This window comes from Centruroides sculpturatus, unplaced genomic scaffold (genome assembly GCF_000671375.1).
Source record: "Centruroides sculpturatus isolate CEXI.00-Female unplaced genomic scaffold, Cexi_2.0 scaffold89, whole genome shotgun sequence".
Lineage (NCBI taxonomy): Eukaryota > Metazoa > Arthropoda > Arachnida > Scorpiones > Buthidae > Centruroides > Centruroides sculpturatus.
In genome coordinates, this window is record NW_019384460.1 from 462,339 (window position 1) to 483,801 (window position 21,463).

General features: G+C 30.2%; 1 protein-coding gene across 1 annotated transcript in view; it reads left to right on the top strand.

Annotated features, from left to right (window-relative positions):
- Positions 1-21,463, top strand: part of LOC111620828 (serine/threonine-protein kinase Chk1-like) — a 33,035-nt gene that overhangs the window by 1,699 nt on the left and 9,873 nt on the right. The window contains exons 2-8 of the mRNA XM_023362820.1: positions 3,622-3,721; positions 7,266-7,389; positions 8,086-8,150; positions 16,169-16,238; positions 16,513-16,698; positions 19,563-19,667; positions 19,830-19,928. Of these exons, the coding sequence (XP_023218588.1) occupies positions 3,622-3,721; positions 7,266-7,389; positions 8,086-8,150; positions 16,169-16,238; positions 16,513-16,698; positions 19,563-19,667; positions 19,830-19,928 (749 nt within the window). The remainder of the gene's footprint in view (positions 1-3,621; positions 3,722-7,265; positions 7,390-8,085; positions 8,151-16,168; positions 16,239-16,512; positions 16,699-19,562; positions 19,668-19,829; positions 19,929-21,463) is intronic.

The following is a 21,463-nucleotide window of genomic DNA, read 5'->3' on the forward strand; positions in this document are numbered from 1 at the left end:
TATTCTTTGTCTATGGAGAGATATTGTTGTAAATTATTGGTTTTATAGCTTTTTGTACATTCCTTTTTGAACTCTGGTTAGTTTTTTTTCTAGTTTGAATGACATTAGGTTGACGAATAAGCGTCTTTTCAGAAAAGATTGATTCAAATTCGACTATACCAATCAGAATCTAGAATGTAAACAAATGCTAAAAAATCATTATTTTCATGGTTTTTCAGCGCTATTTTCACTTATTTTTGTTATTTGACGTTATTTAGACAAATAAGCAAGTTTTCCGAAGCATAAAATTGAAGATTTCCCGCCAAAATAGAAACTTCCCGATAACATCGGAAATGACGTTCTAACATCATTTTAAAATATTCGATATCTAAAGCAGAAAGTGTTAGCTAAAATTAGACTTATTTATAGAACAATCCCCCATTTCTCACCTCAGGGAAAGTCATAAAACAGTTGGGTGCTAATGACTTTGTGAAAGGGAAAAAGTTCTACACTTAGAAACTTCGAAAGAAGGGATTTGGCCTGTACCGTCTGCGGGCCGCATAAACATTGATAGGGGGCCGTATGTGGCCCGCGGGCCGCAGGTTGTGCACCCCTGTATATATTAATTAATTCAAGTCTTTGGATGGGCTGAGTAAATTTTATAATAAAATAAGCTCGTGCCAATTCAGACTTTGAATAACTCAAGTTATTTCAGATCAGATAAATTTTTTCAAAAAAATTGTACAGTAATTTAAAATTTCTTGACAATAGAAAAAATTATAATTAACAAGTAAGTGAGACTGTTCTATCAACAGGCAATTTAAATTTCTTGACACATATTTCATCAAGAGACTGCTTGAGTTTATTGCCAAATGGCATCAATGTACTGCATCTGGTATGAACTTCAGTAAGATTGTGGCAACCATGTAGACATAGGAAGTGGTGGATGAGTTTCTGGACATCAAAAACACTCATTTTAATTAATGCGTGTTTTCGACATCCAGAAGTCTTTGTGATATAACATAACATAATTATAACATTTTATTATAATTATAATTAGGGAGACAGTTCCATGTCTGGACTCTAGTTTACAATTATTTATTGTGAACTAGTGGTGGATGAGCACTTTTTTTTTTTTTAACTTTTTTAGGCTACACTTATAAGATTCATTTAGAATTATTAAGAGATATATTCATATTAATTAATAAAATTTATTAAGTCTTCTAGGTTTGTAGTGATCTTCAAAATACCATTGTCAAATTATTGTTTGAATAGAAATACAGGATGTGTCTATGTCTGATGACAAACTTGTAACATATTTTGCAAGGAAATTCATTCATGAGTATTTACAATTACAGACGAAAAGAAATATTTGTAGTTAACATAAAGGATGTATTTGCCAAGCTGCCATCACCATTATCTATAGTTTCTTCATCTTCTATAGTGTCAACAACCTTTTTATTTAATGTCTGATGGATATGACAATGTTGGTTGGCATTACAACATCTTATTATTAACATGTGTAGCTTATGCTTTTAAGTGAAAAGTGGATATTATTATTCAATATTGTCAAACAAATGTCACTCCTTTGGTTCTCAAGTCGTTTTGTAAATTACTACAAAACGACTTGAAATACAAGAATGTTAGTTTTAAACTTTTTACAAAATGTGTGTGATATTTGATTTTTCTTTGGTCTGAAGTCTGTCTAAATATGGAAAACTACTGTCCAGTTCATGTATCATCCTATACTACAATTGGAAGTTTTTCTGGGAAATTCAGTTTTTTAATACTGACAAAATGGTAGCTTCAAAAGTTAGTCAGTGGTCAGTATTTTTACAATGTATAATCAAATTTGTTCTCTATAGCCTCAGTTCACAATAAATAATTGTAAACTAGAGTCCAGACATGGAACTGTCTCCCTAATTATAATTACAGTGGGTGATCGGTTAACGAACATAATCCGTTCCAAGACTTTGTTTGCTATCCGAATTGTTCGTTAACCGATTTTATCGATTTACCATAGGTTTCTATGGGAATTTGATTAATTGGTTCTGGAGACCCCCCAAAATAAAAAATATATACTTTCTTACTACCTTTATTTATATGTATTGATGATAATAAAAATACATACATACATAGTCTTGCGTTTTTATTAGTCGTGTTTTTTTTCTGTTTGAAAGGGTTAAAGAATCTGTCTAATGTCGATTGCTTTTCTCTCTTCTTCAGGATTTTTCGTAAGTAATTAATAGCATTGCAATTGCAGAAATCCCCAAGCCTTAACCTGGTTTGGATGCCATTCTAAGACCGTTGTTCTGACATCCTCCCACTTCTTCAAAGGANAAATCTTTAACATTATTTTATATTATTTATAAAACTTGAAATCATAATATTGTAATAATTTATACATATATTGTAAATATTACATAACCTTTACAAATATGTTAATAAGGAAAGTGGTAATGAAACAAGTAAAAACTTACTTTATCTGTTCATATACATTAAATTATTTAAATCCCATTATAGTATAAATTCAAACAATTCCAGAAATGAAAATTGCATGTACAATAAACTCCCACTAAACTAGACTAATAGGGCTGAAGATTGTGAGTTTACAAAAGTCTGCCTTAGCAGAGCATTTTCTCCAATGATATGAAAAACAAGGTGGATATACAGTACAGTAATTTATTACAATCAGTTCTATACAGAAATTTTACTAAGATTTAGTAGGTTATACTGCTGAATTTATTACAGGAAATGAACTCAAAAAATTTAATGACAGTATAGTTCAATTACTAAAGATTGTACAGCAATGTACTGTACAATCTTTAGTAATTTATTGACTACAGTAATATAATACACAGTACTACAAAGACTTCTAGACATCAAAAACACTCATTTTAATTAATGCGTGTTTTCGACATCCAGAAGTCTTTGTGATATAACATAACATAATTATAACATTTTATTATAATTATAATTAGGGAGACAGTTCCATGTCTGGACTCTAGTTTACAATTATTTATTGTGAACTAAGGCTATAGAGAACCTAAAGATTGTACAGCAATGTACTGTACAATCTTTAGTAATTTATATTACTGTAGTCAATAAATTACTAAAGATTGTACAGTACATTGCTGTACAATCTTTAGTAATTGAACTATACTGTCATTAAATTTTTTGAGTTCATTTCCTGTAATAAATTCAGCAGTATAACCTACTAAATCTTAGTAAAATTTCTGTATAGAACTGATTGTAATAAATTACTGTACTGTATATCCACCTTGTTTTTCATATCATTGGAGAAAATGCTCTGCTAAGGCAGACTTTTGTAAACTCACAATCTTCAGCCCTATTAGTCTAGTTTAGTGGGAGTTTATTGTACATGCAATTTTCATTTCTGGAATTGTTTGAATTTATACTATAATGGGATTTAAATAATTTAATGTATATGAACAGATAAAGTAAGTTTTTACTTGTTTCATTACCACTTTCCTTATTAACATATTTGTAAAGGTTATGTAATATTTACAATATATGTATAAATTATTACAATATTATGATTTCAAGTTTTATAAATAATATAAAATAATGTTAAAGATTTTCAATGCAAAATATTATTCAAAGTTAATTGTTTATTTAAAGGGTTAAATTAGTTGTCAATAGAGTAACTCAAGATGCTGTTGCTGTTAAAATATTAAATACAAATAGAGTTCCAGAAGCATCAGAATTAATTAAAAAAGAAGTAAGTGTATATTTAAATATAATTCTATAAAAATATATTTCTTAGAATTGAGGATTTCTTACAGGTAGTCCTCATATAACATAACATTCTCACAACATGGTTTCTCTCTAAGAGCCGCCGCAAACTACAGGATGCGGGAGCTAGCGTACGCTCGCTCGCGCTCCTAAGCCCCGCCTTTTTTCCCATGATGCTTTGAGCCATTTTTGCTAGGTAAGCTACGCGAGCACGAAGCAGCCGCAAACTACACAACGTTTGCTCGCGTAACGTAGTCCACATGACGTGGATTCCACAGATGTAGATTGGCTATAGAACAAGATTTTATTATAACCTATACTTGTAATCAGTCAGTTTTCGTTCCGAACTTTGAAACAGCATGGAAAAAACATGTTTACTAGTTAAGCCTAACTAGGCTTAACTAGCCGAAAACTATTTATACTGTATATTACTATTTACATACAACGGTTATACTATTTTCTTTTCAATACTGAATGTATTAATCATGTAATTTACGTACATCGATAAAATTCTATAATTTCTTTTTCGATATGTGACATGTTTATGTTGTCATCCATTTTTCCCGTCCTCTCTTGCTAGCGTAAATACTCTAGTTGTTGAAATATCTGAACAGCGAGCGTACTCTCGTATCGCTGCGCTAGCGAAGGAAAAACAGCGTGGGCAAGAAGACATGGGCGGAGCCTTCGACGTCATCGGTTGTCTAGCGCACGTTTGCTAGCGTGTTTGCTCTCGCAAAGCCCTAGTTTGCGGCGGCTCTAACACTGTTTGAGACTATCCATGGACAAAACGTTACAATTTTTAAGTGCAAACACTGTCATTTGATATTTTTTTTATTCAAGAAAGCATGCATGTTGTCTCATATTTGCCCATAGATTTTAGAATATTATCAATAATCTTGGAATATCCTTAGCTGGACATCAATAATCTTGGATTATCCTTAGCTGTTTAGATTTCCCTAATGAGAATTCTTTTTTTTACTGTCTGTGAACAAAAATTAAGAGACATATAATGTCTACAGGATGTTAATTATTTGCAAGAGAAAGATTATAATTTTAAAATTTTGAGTAACATTCTTTGGAGTCTCTCTGTTTACATATTATCTAATATAAACTGTAAAATAAAGCCATTAGGTATTCTGCTTCATTTAAGTAGATACACAATTATTCTAAATGGAAAAAGAATCATTATATGAAATAATGATGAATGCTGTTTTTGTAAAATGATGATGATGACCATGGTAAACTTAATGTTGTTCACCAATCTAAATATATAAAATTACTTGTCTGACTGACTGACTGACTGACTGAGTGATTGACTGATTCATCATCGCCCAGAGCAAACCGCTGAACCTAAAGAGGTGAAATTTTGTACACAGTTAGGGTACGTCATGAAAACGCATACTAAGAAGGGATTTTTCAAAATTCCCCGAGGGGAGAGGGAGAGGATTAAGGCTTAACCTGAAGAATGGCTTCTACTGTACTATTTTAGATGCACTTTTTTGTTTTTAACTATGTTTAGTTTTCATTGAGTACTTAGATTTATTAAATTGATAACATTTCAGACATTGTTATAAATATTTTTATATGTTTTGATTTTTTAACCAAATGTTTGAACCGTTTTAAATTCGAATTTGTTATTGCATATTGGTTTGATTATAGAATGATTGTAAATAGTGATGCAACAAATAGTATATAATCCCATAATCCCAGGACAAGCAAATGACCAGGAAATGAGAAACCTTAATTATAACATTGTTGAAGAAAGATACAAGTACATCTGTAATCATTTATAATCATTATTGTCAAATTTTCTTTTATAAACAGTAAAATTGATTTTATAAGATGGAAAATAAATGCTGGAGGTGTAAGCACAATTCACGAGCAGTATTATTAACTGAACTCTTTATTCAATCTGGTTAATATAATTTGCATTCATTATACTTTTACCTTTTTTCAAATAACATGAACTTATATCCATATTAACATGTAAGACATCATTTAATGTCAAATAGAAGTAAAGAAATATATCTTGCTGGCATTTGCCATTTTAAATTTATATGGCTCTCTAGTTCATTAGAATTGCCAATTGTTTGTTTTTAAACTGTAGTGGTAGGTGGTGTTCTTTACAATTCTTCCTTTACAAACATTTATTCTTTATTAGCCATCTTTACCCATTTCCATGAGGCTAAATCCTCATCGAAATGGGTAAAGACGACTAATTTAGCCTCTCTTCCCATATCACACATCACCACTATGACCACCATCACTCACTGCTTCCAAAATTGGGCAAATAGTGAACTTGTTTTTGTTAATTTTTTAAAAATATGATATGTATAACTCACATTATTTCAATCTTTCACATTAGAGGAGTTATCATATTATCTTTACTTGGGAGTTTGGTGATGTTTTTGTAACCACAAATATGCCATAGGAACTTAACTCTTATCTATATTTTTCAGTTTATGGTAAAATTTGTTGTTTCAATGTCAAGATTCTATCAACAGTGATAAGTGAGGACTTGTTGCATATGAAATTAATATATGTTGATTCATAATATTGACATATAATTTTTTAGAACATAGTGTCTTTTCATCAAAAGTTTGCTTCAAATTTTAATTTAGTTAGAAATTGATAATTATTTCTTGTAATTACAGTAGAGCGTCGATTTTCCGAATCAATTGGGGACTGGGGTTGTCCGGATAACTGATTTATGTATGAAAAAATAATTTAACGTATCTGATGTCGAAATTTTTCTCCGTTGCGTGTCGCTTTGCGTTGAATTTTTGTCGATGTTAAGCCTAACAAAGACTATTGTATTGTTAAGAATTATTTTTTTATTTTGTACAAACAAAATAAATATATTGAAAAATATAAAAATAATAAAAAATTATACTTCAGATGTTAATTTAGTATCAAAAACGTAAAATATTTGAGTAGCCCAAGACACAGCCAAAGATCGAAGCGCCACAGCAATGGCGAAAATTTAAATTTGCCGACTGGAATTCTTTCGGATGATTGACTTTCAGAAAATCGATGCTCTACTGTATTCTCAAATCCTAGGTTCAGAGCAAGGGATCAATAAAATACTTGAAGGTTTTTGCTAATTTTGAGATTGTGAGGATGATTTCTCCCTTTTTGTTGTGGTTGACACAATATAGTTTTTATAATAACTTTTAAACTAAGATAAAAATACTATAAATGGAATAGTGTTAAATACATTTTCTCATGGTGAATTTTAAAGGAACTGCCAGAGTCAATAATAACATAGCTACAATATTCTACAACTGTGAGAGACATGAAAAATGATTAGCAGTTTAAAAATCAAGTTAATACTAATTAAAACAAAATAATAATAAAAAATGAAGATCATGGATTATTATGTGAAGAATAAGAACATTGTATTAGATTATCATATTTTTATACTTTACTATGTATTTTAGCATTTAAAATTCAAGAAATTAATTTAATTTAGTTTTCATTACTAACAGTGATGCTAATATACAGATTTTAATTCATAATTGATCTTACAGATTTGTGTTCATCGAATGTTGAGTCATGAAAATATTATTAAGTTTTTTGGTCAACGACAAGAGGATAATTTACAATATATATTTCTTGAATATGCTTCAGGTGGTGAATTGTTTGACAGAATAGGTAGGTAGTTTGTATAATATGTATATAATTATATTTTTTAAAGATACAATATTTAATTACTGTAATGAATTTTTTCTTCATTTCATATTTTTTCTTAAACTCATTGCAAATTTGCTTCGAAATTAAAATTTTGTTCAAAAAACCAAATTATCTTGATAAAATCAATTAAATTTGATCATGAGGCATTATTATAAGATTTATTTGATAAATTTGTTTACTCTGAATTTTTTTAGCAATATTAAGAAAAGTATGTTTCTTTATTGGAAAATTACTTACCTTTCAATCAGAATATTCAGTTTATCTATTTTTATTTCAATTTTATGTATTTAAAACACTATTTGAAATTAATGAATTAAATTTGTTCAATTTGTAACATGTAAGAAATAAAATAATCTATAAACTTTCTAATATTTGTTAATTTTAAGTACTTAATAAAGATATATTATGTTTTTTATGTGTTAAAAAATAAAAAATAATGTTTTTGAACATTGATTTAGTGAGATGAACAAAAATATAGTTTCAAATTAAACTGTAAATAGAAATTTATGAGAGGAATAACATTAATTTTATAGGGATGTGAATGTTTAATATGTTAATAGAATTCTATTAAATTATGTAAATAAGAAGTTATTTTATATCTTATTGAAAATTAGAAGAAAATTCAGTAAGTTAATCAAAATTTTTTTCTATATTTAGAACCAGATATTGGTATGCCACAATCCCATGCACACAGATATTTTTGCCAATTAATTGCTGGAGTGGTATGTTGAATTAATGAATTTGCATTAATTTTTGTTATATTTTTTATTTTAAATGTTATATTTATATCTAAATGTNAAACTATTATTTGAATGCTATTTATTAATTGTATGTTTTTTCAGAAACTAATTTTTTTGCCTTGTTTAATTTATTAATATCAATAGTGTTGTGAGAACTGGGGTTACAGATCATTATTGTCAACTACTTTGATTGGCATCAGCCTGGTAAAGGCTGCTCAAGTGTCACTGGATGGCTGTTTAGGAGGGCAAATTGTCGAGTAGGGAGGGGGTGCAGATAAGTCGCAATAGGGTTGTTCGGCATCTATTAAGTCCACAAGATCAGTTTAAACATCAAAAATAACAATTTAATGAACTAACTTAAAGTGTACAAGATTATATACAGATATAAGCAACATAATGTCCAGTCTATGGACTACTATATTGGTTATATGTTAACTCTACTTAAATGCTAAATGACTGCAAGAGTTTACATACATTCTAACATAATACCTCAGCAAGATTGATGATGTCTTCTACTTTCATCAGTATCGGTAGTGAGTCTTCTATGAAGAGTTTGGCCTGTAGTATGGCAGGATGGGAATGATCAGGTAGAGCTTCTTCCCAATATGTCTACCCCAATCCTCAGATTCAAGTCCTTTTTATCCTCCCCAAGCATGGGAGTAAAATCAGGTGATTTTGATTTAATGTGGTCTAAGCCTTATATAACAAACTCTAAGTAATTGTATCTGCTCCGCCAAATGGCACTACAGAGTACAAAGAGACTATGTCTTAATCATAGGCCTGGTCTGGTATCCAGTGACCACTGGATGTCTTGAACTCTTTTAAGTCAAACCTGAGTTAAGTGCTCTGGCTCTGGCAATACAACCCAAGACGGAACCAACCTCCCTTGCCTTTCTTGCTCCCAAGTCCAATCCTCTTACATGGACATACGTTTTAGGTGCTGCCTGTACTGCACTAAGAGTGCTCTATCTTTGAGAGTTGTGTTCACATTTACAGTCAGTGAGGTCCCCCTCCCCTAGACAAGGGGAGCCCTGCCTGGTGGACACACCAGGCAGGGCTCCCCTTATAGGTCAAATTGACCAGTATTACTTCCATCAATTCCTTTAATGTCTCTAAGTTTTCTTTACTTGCTGCCAGCATTCGAAGTACTTGGTCTTCAGGCTTTTTTCAGTCAATATGATTAGCCCTTCAACGGATGTTCTCCATGTATGGGCACTCAAGTACATACTGCCTTGTATTGCGACATAGGTACCCACAGGAGCAGCAACCATCTCACTTCCAAATTTGGACATGAAGTGGGGAAACTTCCTGTGCTCATGAGGACCTGGATCAGTCTCCAATTACAACTGGTTGGAGTTATGCCAACTTCAGGCACGAAGGCTTAGGTTGACCTACCTACTGTACTGAGGTTCCAGCACTCTTGCCAGCATGTTATCGATCATTGCAGTAGAGTACCTTTTATGTAACTTGCTGGAGGTTTCACCTTCTCCATTACAAATGGGCTCCTGGCTACATTCTTGGCCAGTGGTTAGCACACTTGTTGCCCAGGATTTTGGTGTGGCCTCAAACCCATCTCAGGTCAACTTGTCGCATGTGCTTTGCTCTACTCTACCTCTGATCTCTAGTGGTACCAATCCCAATGGTACCAGTCACTTAATGCCTGAAGCGATGACTGGCTATCAGAGTATATTGTGACCAGTTCAGGACCTGGATGGAGTAAGATCCGCATGTGGTCTAAGGTTGGGATGTGTCATTGTATCGGCTGGCGGGAGGCCATAGTAGTGATACTTTCTTGCCATGTGTTCTGATTCTTTTACCATATAAGGCAACAAATTTGCAGTTCTTAGACATCACCAATGCGGTGTTGTGACTCTTCTTACCTCATAATTTAACCAATTTTGACATTTTCCTCATTAATAACCATATGTTTGGATCGATCATTGACATTTATTCCAAATAAAGTTAAAGCTTGTTGATTTGTATGGTTATTTTATTGTCTTTATCTATTGCAGGGATGGCGAACCTTTTTGAGTCTGCGTGCCACATATTAAGCATACTTTTCCTTTAAAATGTTTATGCATGCAGAAGTTTTAGACTTCTAGTAACTACTGTATATTTAAATTTGGCTGAATGGCTGAGTGGTCAAAGTGATAGCTTATCGCTCTTGTGGACCTGAGATCAAAACCCCAGAAAATTTTCAGGTGGTGATCCATTCTTCACCACCTGGCTATTCCATTTGGATTTGATAAATAAAACAGCATTCTTAGTGCCCACAGGGTGAAAAGAGTTTTAAAAATCTATATATAAATAAATAAAATAATATGCTGTAATTAGGGTAAATGTAAAGAACCTGATTGAAAAAGATGATAAATCGAAATCAAATAATACGTTATGTGCTGGATGATTTCTTTGATGTGCCACTTTGGGCCAACGTGCCATAGGTTTGTCACCTCTGATCTATCGGATCAGAGGTCACCGGAAAGGTCAGGTGGTGGGAAAAGAAAGTGAGTTTTTTCCACTTCATAATTAACTGCGTATTAATTTTTAATTCCTTAATTTAACTAATTAACCATGCTTGGGATCCTACAGTATTAAGAATATATTATCATCAAGATGAAGTAAAATTAAAATATAAAATCAACATATTGAAAATAAATTAGTTTTGTATATTGATTTTATATTTTAATATAGTATTGTACATGTGTAAATTTAATTAATTCTGTATAAAATTCAAAATATACATTTTTAAGGAAATTCATTTATATATGTTACTGTGAATGACCGATATCTGGCAAATGTCGAGATTCTCCGGTTAATGTCAGCATTCACACAGTTGTTTCGTGTATGTAAGAAATATTTGCTAAATATCATTATTTCTCACTTACGCCAGCAAATGTTGACATTCAGCATGCACTGATGGTGAATGTTGAATAAAAATATTTTTATTACGTTAAGACAAAAATGCAACTTTTTAATATGTCAAAATAGGAGAAAGCTTAAGTAACAGCACATGTAAATAAACTGTTGAACCTAAAACGAACAGTACATTCTAATTCATTAAAGAAAATAATACAATAATAAATTTACACATAAATTATGTGATTAACGTTATAGAATCTTATTTATTGCAACAACTTAATTAAACTGCTATGGCACTTTGAATTGCACAAGAGTTCTTTGCTTTTACAACTACATTTATTCATGGAACACTTCTTTTTGCAATGACAGCGTGTATAGTCGTGCTGTCCACCTTTCGAGTTAGCTGCAGCTGCTTCTCTCAGCGATATTTCTTGAGCAAAAATCTCATCTGAGGAAAGTAACTTTTCTTTACAAATTATGAACCGATTATGGGGTTTTTGTTTTTACTCTTTTTGCCCTCTGGGTATTAAGAGGGTCTCTTTTTTGAAATCCCATTATGGGTTCAGCCAGGCCCACAATGGGGCTGCCGGGTAGTGAGGGACAGGGCCCGACATATCCGAACGGACCACCCCCAAATAATTCCTGGGGATTTTTCGACCCATTTGGATTCGAACCCGGGTCACCCAGAGCAGTAGGCTGCCACCTTGACTGCTCGGCCATTCGGCCGCTGACTGATTATGGGTATAAAGCTGCTTGAGGGTACCATTTTTGTTTGCTAATTTATAAAAGTAGGAATCTTCTATTCCAACAACAACCGCCAACACATTTTGGGCATCTGTACGGCCATGGTCGACATCAGGGACTTGTATTCGTACAGTATCACCAATTTGAGCAGAAGGAAACCGCAAAGAATTTGGTGACAGACTGTTGCCTCTCTGTCGACATCGGCTTCTCAGATGTCATTTCGACCTCCACCAAAGCTTCTCTGTGCTTGTCGACATACACTGGCGATTGTTCGAATGTATAATAATATAACCAAATATTTGGTCTTTCACCGACCTATTTTGTATGTGTCGACATTCTCTAATTTCGGTCTTTCACAGTAACATATACATATATATTGCAAAGAGATATTATAATATATGTATATATATATTATAATATCTCTTTGCAATATGCTCTCAGTTAATTTAAGAGAATTCTTGGGAGTTTTGCATGTACTGTACTTCATATTAGGTAACAAAATCCATTTTAAATTAAAAAGATAACTGCTTAGAAAGTAATGAAAACACTCACAACTGTTTTTATGCAGCAAAAGCTAATAAGTAACATTTTCGGTCTTACTAAAAGTATATCTTCAGGTCTTTTAATAAGACTGATAATGTTAATTGGGGCTGCAATTTGAAAAAAATTGTAGACTTATAAATTCCCACTGTTGTCTGTCTTTCTGTCCTTCTTTAATCTCAAAAATGGTATTACATAGATGAAAGGTGAGACCATATATGGAAAGCTTAGGTGCAAGAAGCCTTGGTTAACTACAGGCAAACTTCTGGTTTGCACTGGCAGTCACAATATTTCAAATCAAAAATTTTTCCTGAAAGGAATTAGATAGATGACCAGCATGACTATTGTTAAAGGAAAAGTATGATGTATAGGGGCAAGACACTGAGGTGGGGAGCATAAATTTTAAATTAAATAAATTAAAAATATGATTAAAAATTGCAGCCCAGCATTGTGATGATGTCAGTAAATAATTGCTCGTTATTAAATAGTGTTTTTGCTGCTTACAAAAGGATGTAAGCATTTTTGTTAATATCCATTTTAAATGCTTTTACTTTTAAAATGTAATTGTATATTTATTTTAAGTACATTTTCTATCTGAAACATTTTGTTAAGCAAGTATGACTATCATATGTCTTAATTTAAATATTAAAATATTGTAATATATTTTGCATAGATAGAATGTTTGTACAAAAAGTCATGATTAACATTTTATTTTGAAGGAAGGAAAAGCACAAAATATCAATAAAAAATAAATGTCATCAAAATTATATAATTTTATTAGTCTTTAATATAATTTCCAATTAGTTCAATGCACTGATTAGAAGTTTGAAAATACCTGTTCAGTATCATTCCCATTAGTTTTAGAAAAAGTGCATTAAGGCAGGGGGTGCTGTTTCAGGCACACAGTTCAAATTCAAGAAGGAGACATGGTGCCCATTTATTGTGTATTGTGTGATCTTGGTAGTCTCTGTTCAAACCTTGTATTAATCCAGTCTACATTAAATGAGTGAACTGTTACTGTTTACGTTTTGTTGTATCTTTTACCCAAAACATCGTGAAGGCTCACTGACAATGCCTCTTTTATAGAATTCCATTGAGCTGCACAGTCCTGATGAATGTTAAATTCCATGTTGTTGCTATCATGTCATTCTCCTTGCATCTGTCCCTAGTTAAGTGACAGATATATGGAGAGGATACTCAGATATTGTATTACTTCAAATATAAGCTGGAGTTTAAAATTGAAAGAAATAATAAAAAATAAAAAATGATTTTATATGATTCACATCAGTTACGAGATATCTTCCTTTTTTAGGCCCCAAGAATGATTTTCTGTTTTTTTTACATTGAAATAACTTTTCTTTCATGGTTCTTTAATGATGCACATTATTTTCATAAACTGTAAATCTTTTACCAGCTGTGCAATTTCCAATTTTTTTGGTTCAATATAACTTTTCTTTTGAATTCAGCATCATATGCGAATCGTTTTTCCATTATTTCCATAATTTTACATCTTAAAAATTGGAATAAAAAGTGTGGCTTAAATTTGAAGTAATAAGGTTGCAGTATGAGACAGTTAGGTTGAAAGTGTGACAATTTGTCAACTATATTTTTCAATTTTTGCCCTTGTTGACTGAGCCAGGTGTGGATGAGTATTATAACGTTGAAGGATAACTTTATTCCACTGTGAGTGTTCTCATTTAATTTCCATTATCCGTTATTCCATTATAATTAATAGTAATATAATTATTATGGGTAATAAAATTAAAATACGATTCTCCACAGCTGCTATCAAATAGCAGCTAGATTAAATCAGAAAAGTGCGAATGGGAAACCACAAAATAAACTGCTATTAAAGATCGTAATACAGTAGATCCCCTATAACATGGTAGATATGTTCCATGTTATATGAATACATGCTGTATGAGTCACTTAAATTTTATAAATACATGAGCCGTTCACAGCCCAAAGCGATTAACTTTAGATTAGTTTTAGATAACATAAAAATTATAAAATTATTAGACTTACCTAATTTATGTATGTATTATAATTAATATCTTTTTAAATTTATTTAAAAAGATTAATTTTAAGAAGACTTATTTATCAGTTTTCCTGCCTAAACTGTCTGTATATATGTGTGCCGCTGGACGGCGGTTACTATTGGTCAAGATTTGACCAATCCTGTCGAGACATGAGTTGGCCTTGACAATCTGTCTCATTCTTTTACCGTGTTATACAAACATGATCACAATTTTTCTGCCATGTTATACAAATCCATCTTATACAAACCCGTGTTATAGGGGGTCTACTGTACTATGTGCATGCATGGAGTGTAAAGCAAAGACCCGATTGTTGGGGAGTGGGAGATCAGCAAAAATAAGAAGCTAACATTCATTTTGAATTTAAGCCACACCATAATTTTACATCTTAAAAATTGGAATAAAAAGTGTGGCTTAAATTTGAAGTAATAAGGTTGCAGTATGAGACAGTTAGGTTGAAAGTGTGACAATTTGTCAACTATATTTTTCAATTTTTGCCCTTGTTGACTGAGCCAGGTGTGGATGAGTATTATAACGTTGAAGGATAACTTTATTCCACTGTGAGTGTTCTCATTTATTGCATAATGGAGCTTCATCAATGTTTTAGTGTAATATGAAGCATTGATGGTTTCAACTGGGTTGGAAAAGTGAATATAGATCCTTTGACAAACCTTGCCTAAAATGCAAAATATTGCACTTGAGAATAAAATTTACAAACAACAAAGTGATTATAAAGTCAAACATTTATGACAATTAAATGTACAATTTTTAAAAATTGTTGCACACTGTAGCACAATGCACATATCTGGTGAGACAGCTATGTCATCATTTTAGAAGTCTACAAAGAAAGGCCAGAAATGGTAGAAACTTTATGCATGTGAAATAATGTGTGGTTATTGTAATGTGACTCTGTTTATTCAGACAGTTGTTTTTATAATATTTATTTTTTAAATATATAATCAGTAATTTTACAGACATAAAATAATTTAGATAATTCTTGTATGTTGATAATAACTAATGGAAAATCACATTAAAAGTTTATTTGCTTTTTAACCCAGGCAATGCTGAGTTTGTCTGCTAGTATTAACTAAGTCTAATTTACATATTTAAATCAGTTTAGTTTTTATTAATTTTTATTTATTAATTTGTCTGTGAAATTAAATTAAATTTAAACATGTTCAAACTTTTTGAATGCATTTTTTTGAATAAATTCAAAGTAAATGTAATAATCTTGACAAATTTTAGAAAATTTGAAGTACAGTAAGACTCCGCTTAACGCAGGGAATGTGTTCCTAGACGACAAAGTACTAAACAAAACAGCATTAAATGAAGAGATTTTAACATAGAATAAATAGGGACCAAAAATAAACAGATATTACTTTAATTTTAGTTATTTTTATATTAATTTGCATAATAATATATGTTAAATAACACACAAACATATGCACACAGAAATGTAAAGTTCAGTTTTTGTGCTGAAGGTCCTGGTTCTTGAAATTCTTGTTTTTTGTGATAAAGTTGTGTAGTTTCATTTGTTGCTTTTTTTGTTTCCTTAAGCAAATGTTGGTAGCAGAAGATTGCATCCAAAATGCCTCAGTTTGCTTTTGCACTCCTTTCAAAATTTGGATCATTTGCTACAATTTGATCAATGATTACAGTTATCATTACCAAACTTTTGCTATAAGAGATATAAATATGAAAGAAATAGCAAAAGACAATTTTTTAAAATGATGTTAAACGTTATTAATTATATTATTTCAAATGGATAATTAGAAGTGTATTTGTAATTTTATATATTGTATATTTTTTTCTTTAATACAGGAATATTTACATAGTAAAGGAATTACGCATCGTGATCTAAAACCTGAAAATCTTCTTTTAGATGAAAATGGTATTTATTATTTTTTACTACCTTAAATTCAAAAAAGACAAAGAATAATTTAGATTTTAAAGAGAGAGATTAATATTGTAAAACTTTATATATTTATATTTGTATAAAGCTTTGTTCATTNTGGTCACCAGTGAATTTTGACATATATAATGCTTAAACATTATATTAAAGTATAAATATAAAATAAAGTATTGATAATTATATAATAAAACAACAAAAATTTATTAATTAATACAATGAATTAATCTTTAAATAAAATTTTATATTTAATTAGATAATTTGAAAATTTCGGATTTTGGGATGGCAACAGTTTTTCGTTATAATGGAAAAGAAAGACTTTTAGCAAAACGATGTGGAACTTTACCTTATGTTGCTCCAGAAGTTTTGATGAAAGAATATAAAGCAGAACCAGCAGATATCTGGAGTTGTGGAGTGATTTTAGTTACACTTTTAGCTGGTGGTAAGTATTAAGTGTTAACAATGTTTATTTTATTTTTAATTAAACATATTAACTAAATTTTATAAATTGCTAATTTATATATTTTCAATAAATCTTTCTTGCTGTTGAATAACGTTTATCAAATTATTTGCCTGTTATATATGCACAAATTATTCTTAGAAGTTATATGCATTATTATTATTTTTCTTAAATTATTTCTGATTGAATAAGAATATATTTGCAGTTTGATTTATTGATTTATGCTATGATATATAATAATAACAAAGCTATTTATAAATACTTTTGACACTGATGTCCATTTTCAGTGGTTCAGTTGCATTTTCTTCTTAGCAGAGTAATTTGTAAAGTAAGTTCAAATGATTTGAATATCACATTTCCTTAAAGGCAGTTTTCAAGAATAAAACCATTTTTTGAATAGATAATTTTTTCTGAATATTCTGAAATGAATGCATTTTAAATTCATTAAGTTTCTATGTAAATGTCAGATAACATATAGGAAATACACTGTAATTTTCTACATCAATGCTACTCAAAGTGAAGCTGATTCATGGAATGGTGAACTGGCAGCTGATGGTTCAGCTGCTCCACAAAGAGTTTTCAGAAAAGAGAGAACATGGTATTAAATAATATTGTGCTTTCAAAGTATATATTATAATAATAGTAATTATATAATATTGCTACAATATGTATTTATTTAAATATGAAACTACCATTATAGAGTCACCTTCTCACTCAAATGCAATAATACAAGATTATGACAACAAAATGATTCCTGACATGTTGGGGAAAAAGCATATCAACTAATATGAGAAGCATTGATCTTATTTTTTTAAATTGTATTTTATCAAAAATTTGCAGTATACCTTGATATATAAATAATAATTATTTATTACAATATTAATACAGGGTGTTTGTAATTAAAATATATCATTTTAAACTGCTCTGGAGACAAAACTGTTAGAAATGGATTGATAAATTTTGTAGGCATGTTTATATCAACACAGGAAAACTATGGACAGAGTTTCAAAAGTAGTTACAAGTTTGCTACTAGGAGTTTATAAAGCCGCCATTGTAGCAGCATTAAAGAAACTGTTTAACATGCTTTTTGTCATTCCTAGTCATATATTGCAATAGAGTTATCACATCAGCAACAGCCAAGTACATCATATCAGACCTAATGACACTCACTTCTTGCCTCTTTAGTTCTAGTAAATCCAAGACTTCACCTGTATAAACCTTATTTTTCAATATCCCCATAACAAGAAATCATAAGGTATGAAATCAGATGAATGAATAGGCCATTGCATTGGAAAAGACTGACTGTAATCTTCCTTTCATTGCCAAACATGTTAGACAATACATCTCACAATGACTGATTTGGGTTTTGCTCCATCCTGCATAAACATCATGATGATACTCAAACACTTTTTCTACTATAGTTTAGGGAAGACAAAAGCTTTCAGCATGTCTTTGGAAAGCATATTAAACAGTTTCTTTGATACTTCTGCTGCAGTGATGCTGTTATAGATTCCTAGCAGCAAAAATTGTGGCTATTTTTGAAACTCTCTCTCTCTCTGGCTATAGTTTTTCTGTGTCAAGATAAATATGTCTACATGATTTTATTGATCTGTCTCTAACAGTTTTGTTTTCAGTGTGGTCTAAAGTGGTATACTTTAATTGTAGACATTTTGTATTTGACACATTTATCTGTATTGTTTACTGACTTATGGGTTGATAAAAATTTGTAAATGTAAAAAATATATTAAAAAATTTTACACACTTTGTTTTGCTCTCAAATAAATATAGGAAGATGCCTTTTAAAAGTTATGCAGAAGACTGTTGCACACATACATGTAGTATTGAAGGGGGTCAATGGAAAAAGTTTTGTTTAAAGAGGTCAATATATGAAAAAAGTGAGAACTTCTACTGTAATATGATAAATTTTGTTATGATTAGATACAGTGGATATAGATATATCTAGTAATAAGAATAAGATAGAAATTTTGTTGGATGGTTGTAACACCATATATATGGTCTCCCATAGTAGTATCAAGAATAAACAAATGTCATATCATCAAAATCCAAATCATTAGTCAAACTTAAGGTTAAACTGGTTAAACATCTGGATTATCAATCTAGAGCTGGGGTTCAAATTTTGTTCTAGGTCAATCTTATCTTTCAGAATTTTTCAAATGATTTAATTAAATTCACAATTAGTTTCTAATTATTAATTTAAATCTAATTAATTTTTTACTTTAACTGCATAAAAAATTGAACCAGACATTTCATAAATTATGCAAGTTTGTTCATGATGCTATCTTTCACTGCCAGTAGCAAAATGATCTTTAGACAGAACTAACACACTACTTTTGGTATGAGAAACATGTAATTTATCATATTTCTGTTTAATTTTTGTAAAAATAAACAAGTTATTGGTGATTTTTTTTTAAATAATTTTTTTCACACTGATTGGATTGATAGTAACCAGTAGACATCATTATTATATCTTCTATGATTCAGGAAATGGGAGATAATTTTGATTATGATAACTACCTCACTCAGTCCTTCATAAACTACTCTTCATAAATATATATTGTATAATACAATAAATCATTATATTGTATTATTTAAAACACTGTGGTACTTTAGGTTAGATATATATCTTGTAACTGCTTAAATTAAAAAAAACCTGATGCAATTATTAAAAAACAAACAGATCAATATAATGAAGAAATATGAGTATTTAGAAATTTTATCAGTTTATTAATTATATTGTAATTTATTTCTCAAAATTAATATTTACTTTTGACTTTCAGTTTAATTTTTACAAAATGTACATATTTTAAAATGCATTAAATTTTTAGAATTGCCTTGGGATAAACCGACTTATAATTGTAAAGAATATTGTGCCTGGAAAGAGTGTAAAATAACTGAATCTCCTTGGTTAAAAATTGACAATTTAGCTTTATGTAAGTAATTATTTAATATATTCAAATCTTTCAGGGTTATTTAAAGTTTTAAGTAGTTGGTCTGAAATTATATTAAGTAATTTATTTACAGATATTTTAAAACAGAAATTCATTGTTAGATATACCAGTCATTAAGTAAAATATGTAAACTAATTATTTCAGCTTTATTAAGAAAAATACTTATGCCAATTGCATCCAAAAGATATACATTAGCACAAATCAAGAAACATCAATGGTACAAAAAATTATTTAAAGTTGAAGGTAAGTATAAAATTTCAAAATTAGTGTTTGTATTTTATTTGCTTTTATATTTTATATTATTATTTGCTTTTGTATGAATCAGTTGATTTAATTTAAATAGTTTAAGATCTTACAATATAGTTTTTAGTAATTATCTGAATAAAATACTGTATTGACCCAAACATAAAATCTACTTCCAATTTTGGAATTCCTACTTTTTAAAAAAAGTTAGGACCTGGATATAAGTTGAATTGTAAAAACTTAACTACAGTATTAAGAAAAATGCAGTAATATATACTGGTAATAATGATTTTAAAGCATGTGTGAAAATTGGCAAAAATATCAATAAAATGGTGTACAATTAACTGTAGTTCATAGTACAGTGAGATTTACATAAATAACGTTATTTCTGATGCTGTTTCTTTTGGAAGTCATAACTAATACCTTAGCTATATATTGCAGCTTATTTACAAAGAAGTCAACATTCCTTTACAACTTTCACTTTTGATAGCTTATACAAGAGTTTATGGTCAAGGTTTTAGGTAATTATATTTACATACAAAAATTGACAATTTGGATTTAAAAAAAATTGAAAAGTCATTTTCATTACTTTCATCTTCATCATTCCTGTCTCCTATTTCATTGCCATCACAGTTTTTAACTTCCTTCAACATTATCCCTACTCTGTCCAAGCTATCAGTAACACATTTCTTAACCTTTGTAGAGAGGGTTAGTCAGATATGGTGCTATCATGTAGTGGAGAATAAATGTGGGAAATTTTTTAAGAATTTTCCCACACATTTTTCTCATTTTCGTTTCGGGAAAAATTTTTTAAACAGTTATGTCTAGTAAAGAAAAATCTTTCTTTATTGTCACATAATTCCTTTTTTATGTGAATTTTTTGTAAGTTTTGGCTAGTTTTTGGCAATATCCACAAAAAATTTTTGTGGATATAGACATCGTTCTCCAGTGCCATGTGATCGTGATCGCCCTTGACGGGGTATATCTGTCGATCACTGCGGAGTGGTTAAAGCCCTTTATAATTGTGTTTTCACCAACAATCTTTCTTAATTTTACTGTTGCTTCAACTTTTACAGGAATATGTGAAATTTTTATTACTTTTTATCTATGCAGTTCATTATGAAATTAGTTATATTCAATTATATTTCTTTTCAAAATTAGTTTAGAAATAAATTTTTTCTGTTTTGAATTTTATTAATATATTGTAAAATATCAGGGAATTAAGCAGCATAAGTGAATGCTTAGTAATTTTTACAATTTAGTAATACAGTAGAACATCGATTATCCAACCCCCGATTAACCGTCACCTCGGTTAACCGACTGCGTTCTAGTCGGCAAATTCAAATGTCCACTAGTGATGTGGCGCTACAATATTTGGCTATGTCTTGGCTACTTTAATATTATTTTTACGTGTTTTAGCTGGCAACACTGGATTGACCATGAAAGGAAGCCAGTATTTAAATGAGGCTTAATTTTCTAATTTTTAACGATACAATAGCGACGATTATTATTTTAAAAAATTTTTGTTAGGCTTA